An 18,876-nucleotide genomic window follows, 5' to 3' on the forward strand; every position below is an offset into this window, starting at 1 on the left:
CTCATTTTTTTGAATTCTTGTAGGCCAGCTTTATTTCTTTCGGGATGTTATGGTGAGGCTCCCAAGTTGGATTCTCGAATCCTTTCCACTTTACTAAATAATGGGTAACTTTCTTTCTCACTTTTTTTCCAAGGAGACACTCTACTGGATAAACCTCGGAGTTTTCTAGGACAGGGGTAGCCTCCTGAAGGGAAGTTACTAAATTTTTCAGGTGAGCTGGATCACTCAGATCGACTGAGGCTGCCATTTGCTCAACTTCGTCTTCGTTTTGAATTGCCATATTTGTGTCCGTATCAAAAAAGTCGGCATTTTGGTTACTAGAAGACTCTAGTATTTTAAACGGAGGCTCCATTCCTTCGGGTATATCAACTAAAAGAGAATAAGAGAAAATGTGCTAAGCAATGATTAGCGTGTATTGAATAAACGCAAAATGGTATAGAAATGCAACGAAGTAAAATGGCACAGTTTGGTTTTATTGAAAAAAAGTCTATCAATTTTTTCTTAAATTTTTGAAAATCAACAAATAAGCTTAAGTAACTTTGCCATAATCTAGCAAATAAGGCAGATTTTCTTTATTTCTGTATTTATAATATTTGAAAAACATCAAACTCCCACCTGCAGCCCTTTGAAATGAAAAAACTACATTTTCATCGAGGAGTCTTCGCAAAGATTCTTTTCCATATGAGGACGCTGGCGCTGGATTAAGATTTTCCGGGAAGCCATAGGCTAAAACATCTCCTTCTTTTATCTTCCTCCATTCAACCCTTTTTGACTTCATTCCAGAATCTAAAAGCCCAAAGATTCAGAAAAATTGAAAACTATCAACTCTGACGGTTTGGCCATATGTCATATTGTTTGCTAAAACCTAAAACCACGAGATCTTACATTCTCATTATTCGGTGTTTGATATTTCAAATTCCCCATTAGCAAGATTTTAGTCCAAAATTGAGTATTCTTTCATGACTAACTTTAAAGGTGATGAAACATTTCAAATTGTAATATCAAGAGGACAAACTGAGTTACCAATGCATCCTAATCCACCCTCTTCTATCAAAGCTTCTTTTTTTATCACATTTGCATGGTGACTATTGTTGTTCATTAAAGTCGTTTCTTACCCCTGTATGCTTGATTCATTTTTTCCTGAACAGCAGAACGCAAATTTTCCCATTCTATCGTGGATTTGTCATTCTTGTTCACTTTGAAGTAGAAAATAATATGGTTGACACTTTTTCAATTTTACATTTTATATTTTCAGTCTATATCTCCAAAAATATTTCTTTAATACAATTATGATACCTAACCATTTCTTATAATCTTTCATATAAACAATATAGAAAATAGAACTATGGCCTACTATGAATAATTTATTCAAGACCTAATTACCATAATCCTGTGGTTATTATGTATTTTCTAACTACACATCTAACTACAAGATAAGGGCAACACTTTAATAAAATTTTGCCCTTTTGCTGTTGAAAAATGCATTACTTTCAAATAAGCTATTAGTTCGCCCATTAAACCAACAATTTTTGTAATTGTCTTACCGTTGATTTGACTCAAGAACTCCCAATACAAGTTACTTCCATTTAAAAATTCTTTGCCCCTTTGCGTTCCAAACTGACCACATAAATTGCTGTTTGGCTTGGCAATCATTCCAAAGCATTCGAATCCAATGTTTGAGAGTTCAGTTGCCTGAAAAAGTGTTATTCCTCATTTATGGCCTAGTACAAAATCAGGAAAATTAATAGCGATCCAAACAGACAATATTTCAATGAACACCATGTTTTAACATTGTGAAATGGAAAAGTGCCCAGAAAACGCTTACATGATAAATGAATCCCATAGAGCGGATTCTTTCAGCAGGAGCCTAATCTCATCAGTACTGCGTCATTGTATTTTCACAGGTTTTCTATTAAAAAGAATGCGCTAGATGGCCACGATGAAGAGACCTCTTTATTTTTACTTAAAATTTTCTTCGTGGTATACATAAAGATTATAAACGAAACATTTTTGGCTAGGGAAGTTTTTCCAAAAAAATTAAGCTTCATGCCCAAAAATAACTCTCCAGGTAAGATACAACTCAATCTTGCGCTTTGCTGTTGCGTCTGTCACTTATCACCTCTCTTGCTTTAGCATTAGAAAGATTATTGTAAATAGTTTGCAGATTCATCTATATTTTCAATTACATGTTCCATCCCTTTCAATTAGTAATGCAAATTGTAGCTGCCTGGATTAAATCATAACAATAGACAAATAAGCAAGATTACAAGGTTCTGCATCTCTTTCCTGATTTTCATGGCTTTTTGCTCCTTCTCCGAGTTGGTCAGCAACACCGTCCCTGCATTTCTTTCTTCTGCTTCTGTCTCCAGAGCACATAAGGCTGTCTTATCTCGTTTTACCCTGCTCCATTCCTCCTCCAGTCCTCTCATACTACCGTGGTTTTCTGTTACAAAGATGCAAAGTCATTACTTCCTTGGGTTGATATGAAAAGCCCTCATCTTCATAGCCTTTTTGAAGGGAATTTCCCAGCTAGGGCAAGCCGTTGCTTATATAAAGAGTAGGGCAATAGAAAGCAATTGAAAGTCACTGGAGCTGGAAGTAAATTTGCCCCCTCCCCTATCCAGTTAGTATGTTGCCAAAAGGCCCTACACATCTTAACTTCTTTAATTTCTCAAAGCTCTACGAAAAGTAAATTTTAAAAACTTTTTGGCGGTACAGGACACAAAAATGGCTTTGAAAAAAGTCAGTTTGCGTCTGAAAGAAAAACACATGAGAGCAAGGCTGCCATTTTTCTTGGTCTGAAAAGGCTAGCATATGCAATGTAACTATGTAACTTACGTTTTAAAAATTCTTCTTGAAATATATCACGAGCTGTTCTCTTTCTTTTTCTTATGCTCGAATTGCTCTGTTTGCTTCTCTTCCTTTTCTTACCTGATAGCTTCTTTTTATAGTTATTTATCCAATCCTAATATGTTAAAGAAAACAATTAGACCAAAAAAATCAAGCAGTAACAACGCAAAACGACGAAGAACAACGCAATATAAATAGAAAATGACTCACAAAGAGAAAATGTTCAAATGTAATCATCAATTAATATTTCAACCCGCCATTCTAGGCTTTGGTTACTCGTGTAATTAAGGGACTTCTACAATCATACATTAAGTTTAAATAAATGTACAAATAAGGTAATTTGCAACAAATGTAATAGTTGTAAAGCTGGCTCAAAAATTTAAAAGAATGCGTTGTATTTTTTTGTTGCTTTGTCACTTCACTTGAGTAAAAATAAAGTACAGGAGTGATTTTTTTGTTTTGTTTTGAGATAAGATAAATCTTCAATCAAAATTGTCTTTCGACAGTCCAATTTATCAAAGTTGAAAGTTAATCTTTTGTTTGCCAAGAGCTAGTATTCATCATCATGTGAAAGAAATTGCATAATTTTGATGTATTGAGCAATGTATTGAGCCATAAAGAAGCTCCTTCGTTTGTCATTCTGAATACACGTTCTAAATTCTGTGGCCCTGTCACTCTGGCACCCAGGGTAGGGAATCATTTAAAGTACATTAACAGTCTCACCCCTGCTCCAATTGATGCTATGGTGTAATTTTGCATATTATTGTAATATTAATCTTTTTAGTTTTTAACAAAAATGGAAACTACAGAACTTTTTTCAGCATTCCTGGTTCCAAACAGTCATCAAAGACCGTGAAAATAAAACGAAAAGGAAGCATTCAGCAAAAAAAGCTGCAAAGGGTTGATGGCATGGAAAAGAATTATCACGGACAAAGAACAGTTCATTAGTAAAATTAAAAAATTCTGGAAATACAACAGGCTAAATAATCCTTTGAAACTCATTCCTAAAAGTAGTGTCAACGTGCCTATCTTAAAAAATATTAGAAGAGCTGCTTCTTTACCTTCACTTGCCTTCGTGTTAACGATGGATTATTTTGAAGGGCTTCCGAGACAAGCTTTTTGCCAACTTCACTGCTTGTGTCAGTCATTCCGCGTTCCCAATACGGAAGAAGGAGATTCTCAATTTGATTTCTGCAAAAATTTTTAAAGTTCTAAAATGTTATTCAAAGTTCTAAAATAGCTAATAAAGCTAATTGTTTTCTGCAGCCTTGAAACAACGAAAATTGATCCCCCAAATTGATCCCCTCTCAACAATCTCACAATTGTTCCTGCCCTTAACTTCAAGTATATTAAACAGGGTTCAACGATTCAACTACAATCCAATCCTCTTCCCGCTTCTATTTGCACTCTGGCTCGTCCTTCTGGTTGTGCTGGATGGAATTAATGGGTTAAATTTTAAACATCAGACAGATATTTGCTCGATGAGTACTATAAGGCTCACAAAGGGATGCGATACCCCCAAATACTGTTGTGCCCTTCGGCAAACATTTTAAAAGTTATCTTTTATTTAATTTTTCATGAAAAAAAATGAGGGTTTTCATCATTTTCCAGTCACCTAATTGGTAAGGCAAAAAAAAGCCAGGTACGAAATAAAACGGATTGCAGACAAGAATATTCGAAAAGAAACGTACCTAAACTTACTCAAAAATAAATGATTATGTATGTGTTATGTTAAAATTAAAATAGCAAAAGAGCAAAACCAGACAACATTCTTTCAAATAGTTCACAATAACTTAAAATCGTTAAAATTTAAACGTTCATATAAAAAACTTGCCTTCCAACGGTGTTGTTTTCGCAAGGATCCTCCATCTTAGGCTCCGAGAGAGAAAGAAAGAGAACGCGGAAGACTGTCATTATTGCGCAACTTCCTCTATTGTATTTGCAATAATCAGAGGGTGGCAATTAAAAAATTTTCAGAAATTGTCGTAACAAATACTGCAATCCACGGGTATCAATGAGGTGGACAATGTTGAATATACCCCTGGGTTATTTCGGAAACGACAAAATCCGCATAAAATGATGATTTTTTGAAATTTTTATTTTTTATGAGGATTTGTCCATTTTGGTCATTTCAAGAAGTGGACAATGTTGAATATACCCCTGGGTTATTTCGGAAACGACAAAATCCGCATAAAATGATGTTTTTTTTGAAATTTTTTATTTTTTATGAGGATTTGTCCATTTTGGTCATTTCATGAAGTGAACAATGTTGAATATACCCCTGGGTTATTTCGGAAACGACAAAATCCGCATAAAATGATGATTTTTTGAAATTTTTTATTTTTTATGAGGATTTGTCCATTTTGGTCATTTCATGAAGTGGACAATGTTGAATATACCCCTGGGTTATTTCGGAAACGACAAAATCCGCATAAAATGATGATTTTTTGAAATTTTTTATTTTTTTGAGGATTTGTCCATTTTGGTCATTTCATGAAGTGGACAATGTTGAATATACCTCTGGGTTATTTCGGAAACGACAAAATCCGCATAAAATGATGCTTTTTTGAAAATTTTTATTTTTCATGAGGATTTGTCCATTTTAGTCATTTCATGAAGTGAACAATGTTGAATATACCCCTGGGTTATTTCGCGAATGACAAGATCCGCATAAAATGATGATCTTTCGTCTTTATCGCATGTCTTTTTAAAGTAGTATATAATTGGTTCAGACAAATGCATAGAATGATAGCCCTAATTAATAGGTATTTAGACTCATTTCAGATTTGAGGTAGATTAATTGCCCTTGAAAAAATATTGCTAAGTGACTGTCGAGTGTCTAAGATTCATGCGTACATATTTTCCTTGGTTTTGCAGGTTGAGATAGAGGATGCTGGCAAGGTTGCTAATGGATAAACATTTATACGCGAAGTCATAAAATATCGTGAGGTAAGCATCCTCAATAATTCACAAGTTAGTCGGTAAACCTTGCATATTAATATCTTGAATATTTAAACGATACCTTTAAATTATCATGAAATTAAATTCATTTAGCTCTCTGGTACATAGGGAAAACTGATTAGGAAGACGTAATTTAAAATCAAGTTTGCAGGAGAGAAGAGAGACATCTAAGCACAAGATTATACCGATATGTTTTGAAAAAATGCATTCACATCTTAAAGAAAACAAAAGTTTTGTATTTCCACGACAACGTTGTGTTTTTGAATAATTGCAATTCCCAAAAATAGAACAATCTGGGAGGTGTTTCAAATGCTTGCGGTTTTTGCGACACAATTATCTTCGTTGTGTTGATAAGAAGCAAAACCGTAAAAATGTGATTGCATTTTCATTTGAAAACGTATCGGGGTAAACATATCCCAGGTGCTAGGAAGAATATATCGATAGTATGGCAACATTATATATGAAATAACTACGTTGAAAAATGAATGTTTTCATTTGGAATAAGACGGAAGTTATATTTGGCATGAACGCTGATGGCAGGGCTCTATTTCGGTCTAAAAAGACATTTAAGATTTTATTTCAAAGAGTTCTTAGAAGTTGACTAAATCTCTATGTATTTATATAATTGCAAAATTAATGACTACCGTCATTCTTTTATCTTTCATTCCATAAAACAAAATTTAGATTTATTCAATGTCAGAAAGGTCGTCATCAACACCTTCTAAGAATATATCTAATAGTTCATCATCATATGAGGCTTCAGTAGAGTCCCTAGTCGGTTGAACAGGGGTGCAAGGCTTTGCGTTTACATCTTCGAAAGGCGGGTGTTTTTCTTCGATAATCTTCGAAAAAATTTGTTTGGCTTGATTCACTCTTGCTTTGAGACTGCAAACATGATTCAATAGAATGCATATTGACCCAAGATGCAACGGGCGCATGTCCTCTCTCACTGATAGATCATTTATTCGCTGGTCTACCTTTCTGATTCTATCTTCAACTACTTGCAACAACCGCTTAGCTTCAACTGGCACTATTTGTTTCTCTTTGCAAGCTCGCTGTTTTAAGAAATACAATGATGTTGCCTTTCTTCTAATGCTAGGCGACAAAGAACAAGGTAGCTAGAAATAAAGCAAAAGAAGATCTTTGTAAAAAACTTGATACTAATATCAAAGAGAAAAATAAAATAAAACTCTGAACAACATCCTGGTAAGAAGTCCAAAAATTGGTCAGAAATCTTTTGCTATAAGGATAAAAATTGGTCTAAAAATTCTGCATCAACTGCATTAAACCGATCGAGAAAAGTGAAAGTGAGGAAGAATTCATTTAATAAAATTAAAAACATACTTGCAGGTCAACATTTACAGCCTCGTATATAAGTCCTTCGGGGTCCTTGAGATCCTGAAACGTGACAGTGTTAGGCATGCTGCTGATTGAAGAAAACACGCTCGAGTTATATTTTTCTACTGTTTCAGTGAGCTTTTTCGAGGCTTTCTTAATCATCGCTTCGATCCGTTTCGGAATATCCTGTCCACCTAAAAAATGAAAATAGGTGTAATTAAAAGAGCGGTGGCTTATCTCCAGCAGCTATATGCTTTTAAACGAATTTATGCTATATATTTTTTAACATAAAATCCCTTTAACTTTTTTATTCATTTTCCACACTTTAAATTCATTTTCAAAATAGCATTGAAGCTTTTACGTTCACAATTATCATGAATCTACAGTGTTAACACTGGATCGAAGCATACAGAAGCATTTTCTAATTACAATCACTATCTTATAACAGCAATGTCTTATTTTCGTGGATACAAGTTTTGGAACAAAGTAAGCAGATTGTAAAAAAGTTGATTGACTAGTCACACTTCGTTCACTATCGAATGAATGTGCTACGACAATACCAAATTTACCCTAAACTGAAACACTCGCATCACTTACAAGAGTATTTCTTTTTAAGATCAAGATGGAAAATTCGTTCTGCTGCTTGACTGCGAGCGCTTATCAAAAGGCTTGATTTTTTTTGGTCCTCAATTATTTTCAACGTATGTTGGAAGTCCACTGACTTTGTTGTCCATCTATTGGATAAACCATTCTTGGTTTCAATCTTTTTCAATTCTTGATCAGTTCTTGAGGGGAATATGAAAACACGATAAAGCATAGAAATTCAAAAATAAAATATCGATCGTACAAACTAGAGAGCCCATGTTTTCTAGCCAGGCACATCGAAACTGTCTTATTCGAAAAGTGCTCACATTCATGTCTTGTTACAGTATTACTGGACACCCGTATGTTTTACAACAATCATAAAAGAATTGAGATTTCTGAAATTTCATAACTATCATAATAGGTAATTCTGAAAAATACGCTCCAAATTCGAACAACTTGCCAAAAGTCACCAATATTCTGGGAAAATTTATGTCTGAAAACGGTCTTTTGCTAATGGTTAAAAGTTGGAATCATATATTTTCTTTAGGTTTAACATCAAATCAATTAATTCTCGTCAATCATATCACGTCGCATCAAGACAACAATATAATTTCAACTTTATCGACAATTAAAGATTTCATGGCAAGGAATTCATCCCATGGAAGTGATACAGCCATTCACAATACTCATACTCTTTCATATGTTGCCGAACTTGCTTGATTTGATCAATTGTTGTACATAACGGTAGTTCATCTCTGAAAAAAACAAAAGAGCAGTTTAAATTACATGAAAATATTGAAGATAACATAGCTAACAATATAAATTCTTCTTAAATACTCAAAACAAAATCGATGTCTGAGATACGCTTTTCTACCAAATAATAGTTTCCATAATATTCAAAAATGCATAGCCACGTTGGTTCCTTGTGTCTAGAAATGGAAAACATACTTAGCTGTGCTCAGTGCTATGAGTTTTGCAATATACAGCTCTCTCCACTCTTGACCGTGCCCTTTAAAGATCAGAAGTGGTTAGCAAACTCTTTTGTTTCATTAACAAATCAAACAAGATATCTCCCTGCGATATATGAATAGATTTGGTTTTCTACTTTTGTACATTACTACAACAATTTGCAAATATTTCAAAACATATTGGCAAACAAAACATTTAAATTTATCAAAATTGACAAAAAAACCGCAAATAGAGATAAAGCAAAGACATTTCTTACTTCTGTTTGAATTTCTCATTGCTAATGTCATCTTTTCGGTTTCATGCCAACATAATATATCCTCTTCACTGAAACTACCTTAAAACGGAAGTGACACAGTCGTTAAGAGGAGAGAAAAAAATAACGATAATGCTTTAAAACAAAGCGAAGTCGTTTGTTGCATTGAATATTTACGCCAACCTTGCAATGTTAAAAGAACATGTCCCATGTGCAAGCCATGTAGCTAACGGTTTTAAGGACATAATACATTGAAAAATGAAGCTCTTTCTACCCTAGACTTTATTGTTCTCTTCTCTGTAGATAACATATATTAAGATATCCCATGCCGAGCTGGATGTGACTTTCAGATATTTAAATGCATGTATCTTCAACATGATTGGCTAATGCAATACAATTATATTCATTGTTTGGTAGAAAGCATGGAATCGAGGGCGAATTTTTACAGCAGTAAAAATTCAAGAAGAAAAAATGAAAAGTCACGAAACAATTGAAATCCATTCCAAACGCTTTTGTTTAATTGGCCAATTGTTAATGCGACAAATGCCCTTTAAATTCAATTTTTCTTCCTAAAATGAAAATACCTAATTAGTTTTATTAGCAACAGTCGTCAATCAAAATAGCATGCTTGACATGTTGAATGCCTTGTCCTGTATCTGCTTTTGCATAACATTACCTTTGGCCTCTTTCATCAAACGATTCAGTTCTTCGGTGCTAGATAGCAAGATTTTGTCTGCTTTCTGATATCTTTCTACCAATGAATACTCTAAAAGAAATACAATGAAATCATGCTATATGTCATAATATGCTTCTTTAATAACAATTATTGATTGGATTTGACACAAGTTCTATTTCACACCAGATAACAGGAAAAAATTGAAAACGTATTTGACAGGAAATAATTAGCCACAAACAATTCTATCTATGACTGACAGTAAAGTTTAACGCAATAACAAATAATGTGCAAATAATGTAGATAATTCCCTGACTTCTGCTTACGATAAAGATTATTCATATATATATATATAAATAGTTTTGCATATAAATATATATATATATATATAGTTTTACGCTCCAAATGTAAGTGAAGGTTATTCTGAAGAAGCATATTGCGAAACGTTAATCAAGTTGTTTTTTTACTGATCATCTATATATATATATATATATATATATATATATATATATATATATATATATATATATATATATATATATATATATATATATATATATATTTATGTAAGGTAAAGATATTCTTACCCAAGCTTGCATTTTTGCGTTGAGCAAAATGAATCAAACCATCAGTCAATAAATCTATTCTATGAGATGGTGTCATCTCCTTTGTTATTGCAGTGAACTGACGCAAGTAAGACCACAGGCGTTCAACCCCTTCGCCATCGGTGATTCCAAAATCCGAAAGAAACCGGACAGCAAACTGAATCTTCAAGGAAACGTAACTTTCTTTACCGGATAATCAAAGGTAAGAATGATGTAATGTTACATTAATCTGGTTACAAAGAAAGCCATAAACGTCTTATTACAAATTAGTTGAGGAAGAGGTAACGCATGAAAATAGTTTTCATTTTTTAGTGGATACTTAGCATCAACCACATAAAACTTACTTGACATGATGCCACATGTCCATATGCATGCCAGTCAGGTGTTGCGAACGTGCAGCTTTGAAATTTGACATCCAACTTGTTTTTCTACACAGAAAACTTACTATAAATAATCGCTGATTTCTAGATTGCAATTTATCTGAACAAAGTTTAAATCTACCTTAACTGGAAAAACATCTTGCTTGTCAATCAGCTCCATTGTTATACTATTATTGTTTTATTAAAGTAAGACATGTTTGCATTTTCAAAATCTTGCTATGTATTTAAATGAGGATTTTATTCTATTTGTTTTAAATGCATTTTTCAAAGGTTAGTTCAATGTTAGAAATTTTTCATAGTCCTATTTGACCATATTTTGATACTGAAATAAATAAATTGTAGCGAAAAATTCCAGGGATATATGTATATTTCATAATAGAAACAAACCTTTAAATGTTTGGCTAAGAGACATGAAATATCATATAGGATACCAAAACTGACATTTGAATTTTCGAACTTCTCTAGAAAGGCTTGCAAAATGTACACAGGATATCCCAACCTTTTGAAAAAAATATTTCAGTGTTAGTATAAAGAGACTACTGTTATAATAACTTACAATAAATTGACAAATCAAAATAACCTATGATTTCACCTTCGATGCTAATAAGTGTGATGCTAATACAGAAATTCAATATAAGCCTCTTAGAATCTTTAGGAACATTTCCCCAAACGCAAATAAGAAACTTGTTCCAACAATTAACCTTGGATATCTAATTTATCACTAATTATTTTAGAATGAATGATAGATGAATTTTTACATTCGCCGCACACCTTTCACCGTGCTTCATATTAAGAAAACAACCAGGTATGTCATGTTTACACGAGCAACCAAACACGCCAGTGATATCAAGCTTTTTGTACTGCAGCTTAGATCTTAAACTGTCAGCTCCAGCCCTGAAGTTACTGCAATCCTGCAAACAATTGCAAAAAGCTTTACACTGTCTTCTTCAAAAACAGAGCACCTAATGCTACTTACAAGCAACTAAAGGAAAAAGTCAGCAGAGAAGAACATGATAAACATATTTTTATGTTTATCTTCGTCTTATCTTTTGTTCTAAAGGTCCATATCAGCAACAAGGCTCCCTAGATTAACAAGCATGATAAAAATAAATAATAATGAAACAAATTAAAGATTATGTATTTAAACACTAGTATCACAAAATCCACTAAAAACTAGCCCACTTTCTAAATGATTTGTTTGTTATTATACTAACTATCAAAATAATAGAATCAAATGCTTTACACTTAAGGACATCAGATGGCTACAAAATTAATGCACATGAGATTACCATTCGAATATCTTTGGTGTTTTGGCAGTGCTGATCTACAAACTGGTCTACACTACTGTCATCTACAAAAAATCGTTCCCCGTGTTTCGGAGGTTCCATACTGAAACCCGAACTTTGCTTTCTGACACATCCAAATGTTCCATCAAGCATCAAAACAATTTTTCCATTTTCCTGTAAACAATAATTGCTAAAATTAACAAATAACTTAGGGTGATGGTTAAGCTAACTTGTGTAGTCATAAAGTACTGGGTGTTATTTTGAAAATAGGGCCCTGTTTTCTTCAAGCGACAAAATATTTATTCATAAAAGAATTTATCTCATTTACTAACTGTCTGGTTTTAAAAGAAGCTTACTAAATGTCTGTGTGCAGGCTAGATTGCACACAGCTCAACCTCCCTAGATTCACAGAATTTGCACAGGGTCTGAAAATACTCGATGTCCTTTTCACTTTTTTTCTATTGGAGGTTCAATAGAGTGAAAGAGAATATTTGCGGAATTCCGAAAGAAATTCAACGTGGATGGAGTAAAAGAAGCAACTAGCCACCCACTCCAAAGGCTGGGAGGTCGTATTCCCGAATTTTCCAGATTTATGGTACAAAATATTCTAAAATTATTTCTGAATGCGAAATTTACCCCCTAAAGATGTTTGGAGCAAATATAGGGCTGAATGGATGCAAAAAATAGACAAATAATAAAAATATACCTAAATAAGTTAGTAAATAGAATCCAATAAAATCAAGCAGTGTAGAAACGGCTTGTTCCCTTTTATTTCATGTTTCCAAAAATAATAAAAAAGATGGAAAATGATGTTAACAAAGACGATCAAAAAATTTTTATCTCTGAAAAAGTCTCAAGATTAAATTTTTGTTGCTAAAAGCTTATAAAAGAATTATAAAAAATATTGCTAAAATGGTTTCGGGCTGTCCTTTGGCAAGAGAAAATCGAACAGATTATAACTTTAGATTCATTTAACAATTACAGCTTTTGTTAAAACGCTGGAAAGATGTCCGAATAGCATTTCATCCTTTGGGTCATAACAAACTGCTAGATCTATATGCAAAAAGACAAATTTTAAATGAACTTTCTAGCATGCCATTGGTAAAAGTTATCACCTGTAAACTAGTCCAAAGTAAAGCTGAGAGGCCGCAATTTTGTAATTACCATATTTAATTTTATAAACAAAATCGACACGTAATTTATTGATCTAGTTCTTTTAAAAAAGCTGCTGATAGTTTACGCAAGAAATAAAATTTAGAAGAATGAAATCACTACCTTTGGACAAACCATGCATGTGGCACCATCATCTACCTCAGGGCAAATAAATCTAAATGTTTCATATCTATAATGAAAATGTCTGTATTCTTCAAAGCTCTCATTAACCAAGAGGCGGTATATCGAGGTAGCCTGAAAAAATTTATTGAATTGCATTACAAGAAAAATATTTTTTTAAAAGCATTTACGACAGAGAATGTATAGATTTTTAGTAATAAAAGACTTGATTAATTAATGCAGCTCTTTCAAACCAATGTTTTTCCAATTTAATGCTATTTCCAAACAAACTCTCCCTTGATGCGCAAGTAATATCCGCCCTCAGTGCGTCAAGGCATCCACCAGAACCAGAAAGATATGTAATAGTTCTATTTTCAATAAAGACGTAGTCAAAATACATAGAAAAAAAGAATGGTTTAAAGCTGAAAAGTAGATTCCTAGAATGAGATGAATCAACCTGCGTCTTTGATAAGCCATTCCTCCATCTCATTGAGTTTGCCATTCCAAAAAGGGAAACGTGACATTCCAGCATCAATGCTTTCGTTGTTTTCAACAGCTCAGTACTGTATGCTGTTGATGGCTTTATGCTAGACGAGGCCCAGAAACCAAGCCTAAAAAGAGTCAATGCCTCTTTTTCACAGCTACAGAATGTCACGAAGGCATCTTGAACTCTCCCTAAAAGCAAAGGATGATGATAAAAAGTTGTTTTTTCTAGATAAAAGATGGATCAGACCATGTAAACATTAGGCAGGCAGTAGAATACCACATGCCATAAATATTGTAGACAAATCTACTGAAACCTGACTTCGTGCATTTTCAAGTAGTAGATGAGGATTTTAAAGTTTTCAATTTTCCCCCAGTTTTTCACAATAGAATGCAATAGTTGAAGGCTAATTCTTTTAAGAAGTTAAGTGCTGTAATTTTACAACAGGTGGTAATAGGTATATTTGAAACTAAACAGTATTTTGGTGACAGCGACATGTTACATAAGCAGACAAAGTAGAATAAGTTGATTATGAAATTTTTTGTACTTTAGGAAAATCTAGGATATAAGCATTCAGTGGATAGTTGTTAAGAAGATTTCTTTATTAAAATATATATTTAGTAGACATAATATAAAGTTTTCTTTTGTTGATTTAAATTCTTGCCAAATATAAATGTATGGCAGAGAAGGTTATTCAGCCATAAAATCATTTTTTGGCATATTTCAATGCAAATTCTGGCAGTTAAAGACTTCAATGAAGACAACCATTTTAAAATCTAACCTTGAATGTCAACAATTTTGATACATCGTTTGTATTGGGTCTGGCATGAATGCACAGCTGCTGGTATTTTTAAAGGGTTTTCATAGTTGTGGAGCTGAATATTCACATATCTTTCTCCCTAAATCAATAAAGTAGACAGCTCTTTGTTTATTATATTGAAGAAAAGATGTTGGTAAAAACTTTGGTAAAAGTAAACATTCAGAATATAGATAACCAGTTTCAATGTGACTTCCCCAAAGCCTCTCCACAATGTGACAAGGCTCAAAATTATTCACAAAAATTGGATATTTGATAAAGGAACTTGGAGAGGAAAAAGGCTACTCAAACCAAAAACTCAGGCCATTTTAAGTTAAATTCTTACAGATCATATTTTTGAATAAAATATCTGATTCTGTGAAGGGTTAAAACTTGATAATTAAAATGTTCCAATGGACTATGTGAAGCATGCTTAACTAAGAGCCATAACTGAATATCTTTAAAACAGAAAATTAAATGAAGGAAATATAAACTTGGTTAAATAATGTGTCACAAAATAAGCAATAAGAAATCTTAAACCATACTGAATTGAACAATGCAGCTTACATAAATAAAGATAAAAAAATTGTATGTGAATGCCAAGTAAAGCTGATTAACCATCTTCAAATTTCCCAACTGATTAAGGACAATAAAAATCTTTCAAATGGAAATATACTTAAAAACATTACATTTACTCAAAAGCTTAAAGGCATCGAGTCATGGTAAATAGGCCTTCTCTATAGGGGGTCATTGGGTTTGGCGTGATCGCTGCTGTTTCATGTGATATTGGCATCCGTTGTTGACAACTTGCTATTGATGGAAACTGTTATGTTAATCAGTACGAGGTGAGTTCATGTGACCAGTTCAAGGTCAACCAATAGCATTGCAGTCATGGAAATCATGACTCAGCGGATTTTGGCACTTAGGGTATAACCAGTCTATTTATCATGACTCAATGCCTTTAACTATGCTTCTACAATCTCTAAAATTTTCTGAAGTATAAGTCAGAAATAGCCTTGGAGAATACGCCCTATAATTCATGACAGTAGAATGTATATAACAAGAAAGAATAGATTTGTGTTGATGATGAAAATCTGACAACAATTGCAACTACCATACTGGAACATACTAGCAATACAGATAAAAAGGAAAAGAGGTTATCTCTGCTTATCCAGAATATTTTTTTCAAAATTTTTTGTCTAAATTATATATGTGCTAGAAACAAGACAGGGTTGGGAATACAGTGAATTCTTGTTCCATACAAAACAATTACAATACTGTAAGCTACAAACAACAATAAGCTACAATAATCAGCATTAAAAAATTACTTAATAACTAGTACAATATTGTAATAATGGGCAGGAAGGGATAGCTTAGTCACATGTGGTAGTGGAGTGGAGGGGGGAAATTACAAACTCTCAAGCCTCATGTAGGTTGCAAGTGAGTGTATTAGACGATACCATTAGATATACTCTTTTAGTGAAAATACCCTTATATGGCAAAAGGATGCTAAACCCAAATACACATATATGCTGATTGGCTTAGAAGACTATGCATCATACCTGACTCACTCTGACTAATGGAGCTATGAGGAACTAAGGCCCTATTGACGTAAAGGCATTATTGCCAATAGGTATGTGATATAAGCAACCAATATTCACCCTCTGCCAAACACTCCCTGATTTAGACTAACATTTAAATCTAAATCTGCAAATTAGAAAATTTCATTATTCTACCTAATTTGATAAGGGAATAAGCCTTTTATATTTAGGTTTTGAAAAATGACAATTGAAATGTTTTTTGTTCTAGAGAACAGGGTCTATTTTAATATTATTTAACAGGTCAATTGTACCCTAGGTTGAAAAATCTGCCTATGCTGGCAACTAAGCTATACTTCTTGAGCTCATCCCTCTGACCTCTTCTGACCCAAATATTAATAATGTCATGTATATTATACCAGAGTTGCATATAATGGGCATTGTTGCTTGATGGCAGTGATATGCAGCAAAATCTTGCATGTTTTCAAACCTGGACTATAACAGTCAGATCTGTTTCAAAAACAGGCATCAAGTTCCCCAACTTAATATTGAGGCAGTTTAAACTGTTTAGTTAACATGTACATGATAATTTTGAGGTTGCAACAAAAGAGTTTCTGGTCAGACATCAGTTTCATGCTACAACCATTTTATGCATTCTAGTTCTTTTGATGTTGTAATGCCTTTTTTGTAACATATCAGGCATATTTTCTATGCCACCTGACAAGTTATTTTCTGGCTGAACTCCAGATCTTAATTTTGTTAAGATTGCTTTGACAGATTTCATATGCACCATGGTTTGTTGCACTTCTCAGTTTTGCTTCATTTTAGCATGATAACCTCTTGCTGTGTAAACACCAAAATATTCTCTTATCCCCATTTCTTTCATAATATGGCCAATACCCTCACCACCTTGATTTCATTGAATAACTGATGATGCAGCTACATCAAGTTTAGTTTCCAAGTGTTTCAAAAAGTTTTCAATTATTTCACCTTTTTCAACATTCAAAATGGGGTAGTTTTTTTCAAATTTTTCCGGCCTAAGTTTCGATAAGCTTCCCTGGTATTCTTCATGTGACAGGAGCACAAAATCAATCCACCTCAATAACAAAGGCCTGAACTTCATGTGTATAGTCTCTTCAGATGAATTTACGACCCACCCCCTCCCAAATATATTTAGCAGTAGAGAACACACGATTCGAAGGCAAAAAAAACATTTCACAAAAAGAAAACTTTGAGGCAAAATGTATCATTGACAGGAAGAAAGGTACTAATGCGTAAACTTTAATAATGATAATTTTAATATTTTGTACGAAAACCCAGATTTGGAGAATTCATTTCTATTTACTCTTTACTTATTGATAAAATCGCAAAGAATCAACTACCAGGACAATCTTATTACATTTTCCTTACCACAACTTCAATTTTCATTTTTAGAATTTAATAACAGTTGTTTGCTAATAAAATTCTAGTTCGAGGGTTGCCCACTCCACCCGAGGGTTGGCTTGTATGAACTATATCAAATTTGAATTTTTGTGATCATCAATTTACATTTAAACAAGAAATAACAAAGAATGTATAGATATGAAAAGTGCAAAGGGAGGTGCTCTCACACAAGCACCGAGGAAAGGGGGGTGGGGGCTGGAGCCACCCTCATACTTTGCCAAAAGCAGCTTAAAGAATTGAAAATAGACCATCTGCATCCACATTTTGAAGGTCTATTGAAAAAATTGGATTAAGCACCCGGTGCCTCCAATCCTAACAATTCATTAAGATCATTTTCACAAAAAAGTTTTTTAAACAAAAATAAGGTAGGTAAAAATGTGTACATACATCCCATCTTTGGGGCCAATGAGCTGGTCGAAGAAAATGATCATCTATCAGACACTGTCTGCAAACAAAATAATGAGGCCCACAATCCTTGCAGCGAAACAAATAGGAAGATTCATGGCTATCTTCTCGCCTACTTAGTTGAAAATTCAAGCTGCAACGAAGACAGTTTTCCAAATTAGGCGGAGGCGCTTCATTTTCTACTGCAACTCTTTGAATAGAGTCACGAATGAGCTTCCAGTTTGCAATATCCTTGCCTTTCATGTCCCTATATTTGTTGCTGGAGGGCTTACTTTCACTTGCTTTATCCAAAAAGTTGCCGAGGCCATCGCTTTCATGTAGCGTTTCTGGGTCAATACTCACCCTTTCCTCAGCTTGATGCTGACCTTCCGCGAGTTCTCTTTGCGAGCTTGACTCATGATAGCATTGAGGATCTGCTTCTTTTGGACGTACCCATTTGGCTCTACTTTTGCCGGATTCGTCTTCATCAACAATTTTTATTTTCTTCCGTGGAAAGGGCATGATGCTGCAAATAGGCCAGTTTCATGTTTCATGGCCTTTCTATAGTCACTGAAGACTTCTGCCTTGTGTGAAATGGGTGAACCCATATTTACCGTGACACTCGCCAACACATGTTAGGTGTTGCTAACACACCGCGATAGTGAGCGTACCACTCTAATACAGAGTTTTACGCTACTTAGTGTACCACCCTATCAGAATCGGGTGGTTTAGTCACCGTGTTGAATGATACCAATATGGTAGCTTCAAGACGGTCAGAGATGCAAGTCGCGTAATCGAAGAAAAGTCTAAATATCAGATATGATTTGAGTAGAACATTGATTTTTGATGAAAGTTTAGTCACCGTGTTGAATGATACCAATATGGTAGCTTCAACACGTTAAGAGATGCAAGACGCCTAATCGAAGAAAAGTCTAAATATCAGATATGATTTGAGTAGAACATTGATTTTTGATGAAAGTTTAGTCACCGTGTTGAATGGTACCAATGTGGTAGCTTCAACACGGTCAGAGATACAAGAGGCGTAATCGAAGAAAAGTC

The 18,876-nt window shown here is 33.8% G+C and overlaps 2 protein-coding genes across 3 annotated transcripts; both read right to left on the reverse strand.

The window, feature by feature from the left end:
- Nucleotide 1: 1 nt before the first annotated feature.
- LOC135689272 (uncharacterized) lies at nt 2-6,122 on the reverse strand. The gene is made up of 7 exons (XM_065206446.2): nt 3,912-6,122; nt 2,839-2,965; nt 2,268-2,443; nt 1,545-1,692; nt 1,116-1,196; nt 616-786; nt 2-369 (listed from the first exon to the last, which is right to left on the reverse strand). Exons 1-7 carry the CDS (start codon nt 3,996-3,998, stop codon nt 2-4), a joined length of 1,158 nt encoding a protein of 385 aa, XP_065062518.1. The 5' UTR covers nt 3,999-6,122.
- A 37-nt stretch (nt 6,123-6,159) lies between these two features.
- LOC135689263 (uncharacterized) lies at nt 6,160-18,538 on the reverse strand. 2 transcript variants are annotated; one of them, XM_089114386.1, is made up of 16 exons: nt 17,821-18,538; nt 14,438-14,555; nt 13,630-13,847; nt 13,176-13,307; nt 11,904-12,074; nt 11,386-11,525; nt 11,056-11,113; nt 10,579-10,662; nt 10,217-10,397; nt 9,633-9,722; nt 8,960-9,037; nt 8,683-8,743; nt 8,427-8,489; nt 7,747-7,934; nt 7,156-7,343; nt 6,160-6,929 (listed from the first exon to the last, which is right to left on the reverse strand). In XM_089114386.1, exons 1-16 carry the CDS (start codon nt 18,337-18,339, stop codon nt 6,498-6,500), a joined length of 2,721 nt encoding a protein of 906 aa, XP_088970512.1. In that variant the 5' UTR covers nt 18,340-18,538; the 3' UTR covers nt 6,160-6,497. The 2 variants fall into 2 exon arrangements, with proteins under 2 accessions (XP_088970512.1, XP_065062505.2); XM_065206433.2 differs by having other exon boundaries at nt 11,002-11,113.
- Between the last annotated feature and the right edge of the window lie 338 nt (nt 18,539-18,876).

The sequence above is a fragment of the Rhopilema esculentum genome, chromosome 20, assembly GCF_057945365.1.
Source record: "Rhopilema esculentum isolate cy_ngs chromosome 20, ASM5794536v1, whole genome shotgun sequence".
In the NCBI taxonomy this organism is placed as follows: Eukaryota; Metazoa; Cnidaria; class Scyphozoa; order Rhizostomeae; family Rhizostomatidae; genus Rhopilema; species Rhopilema esculentum.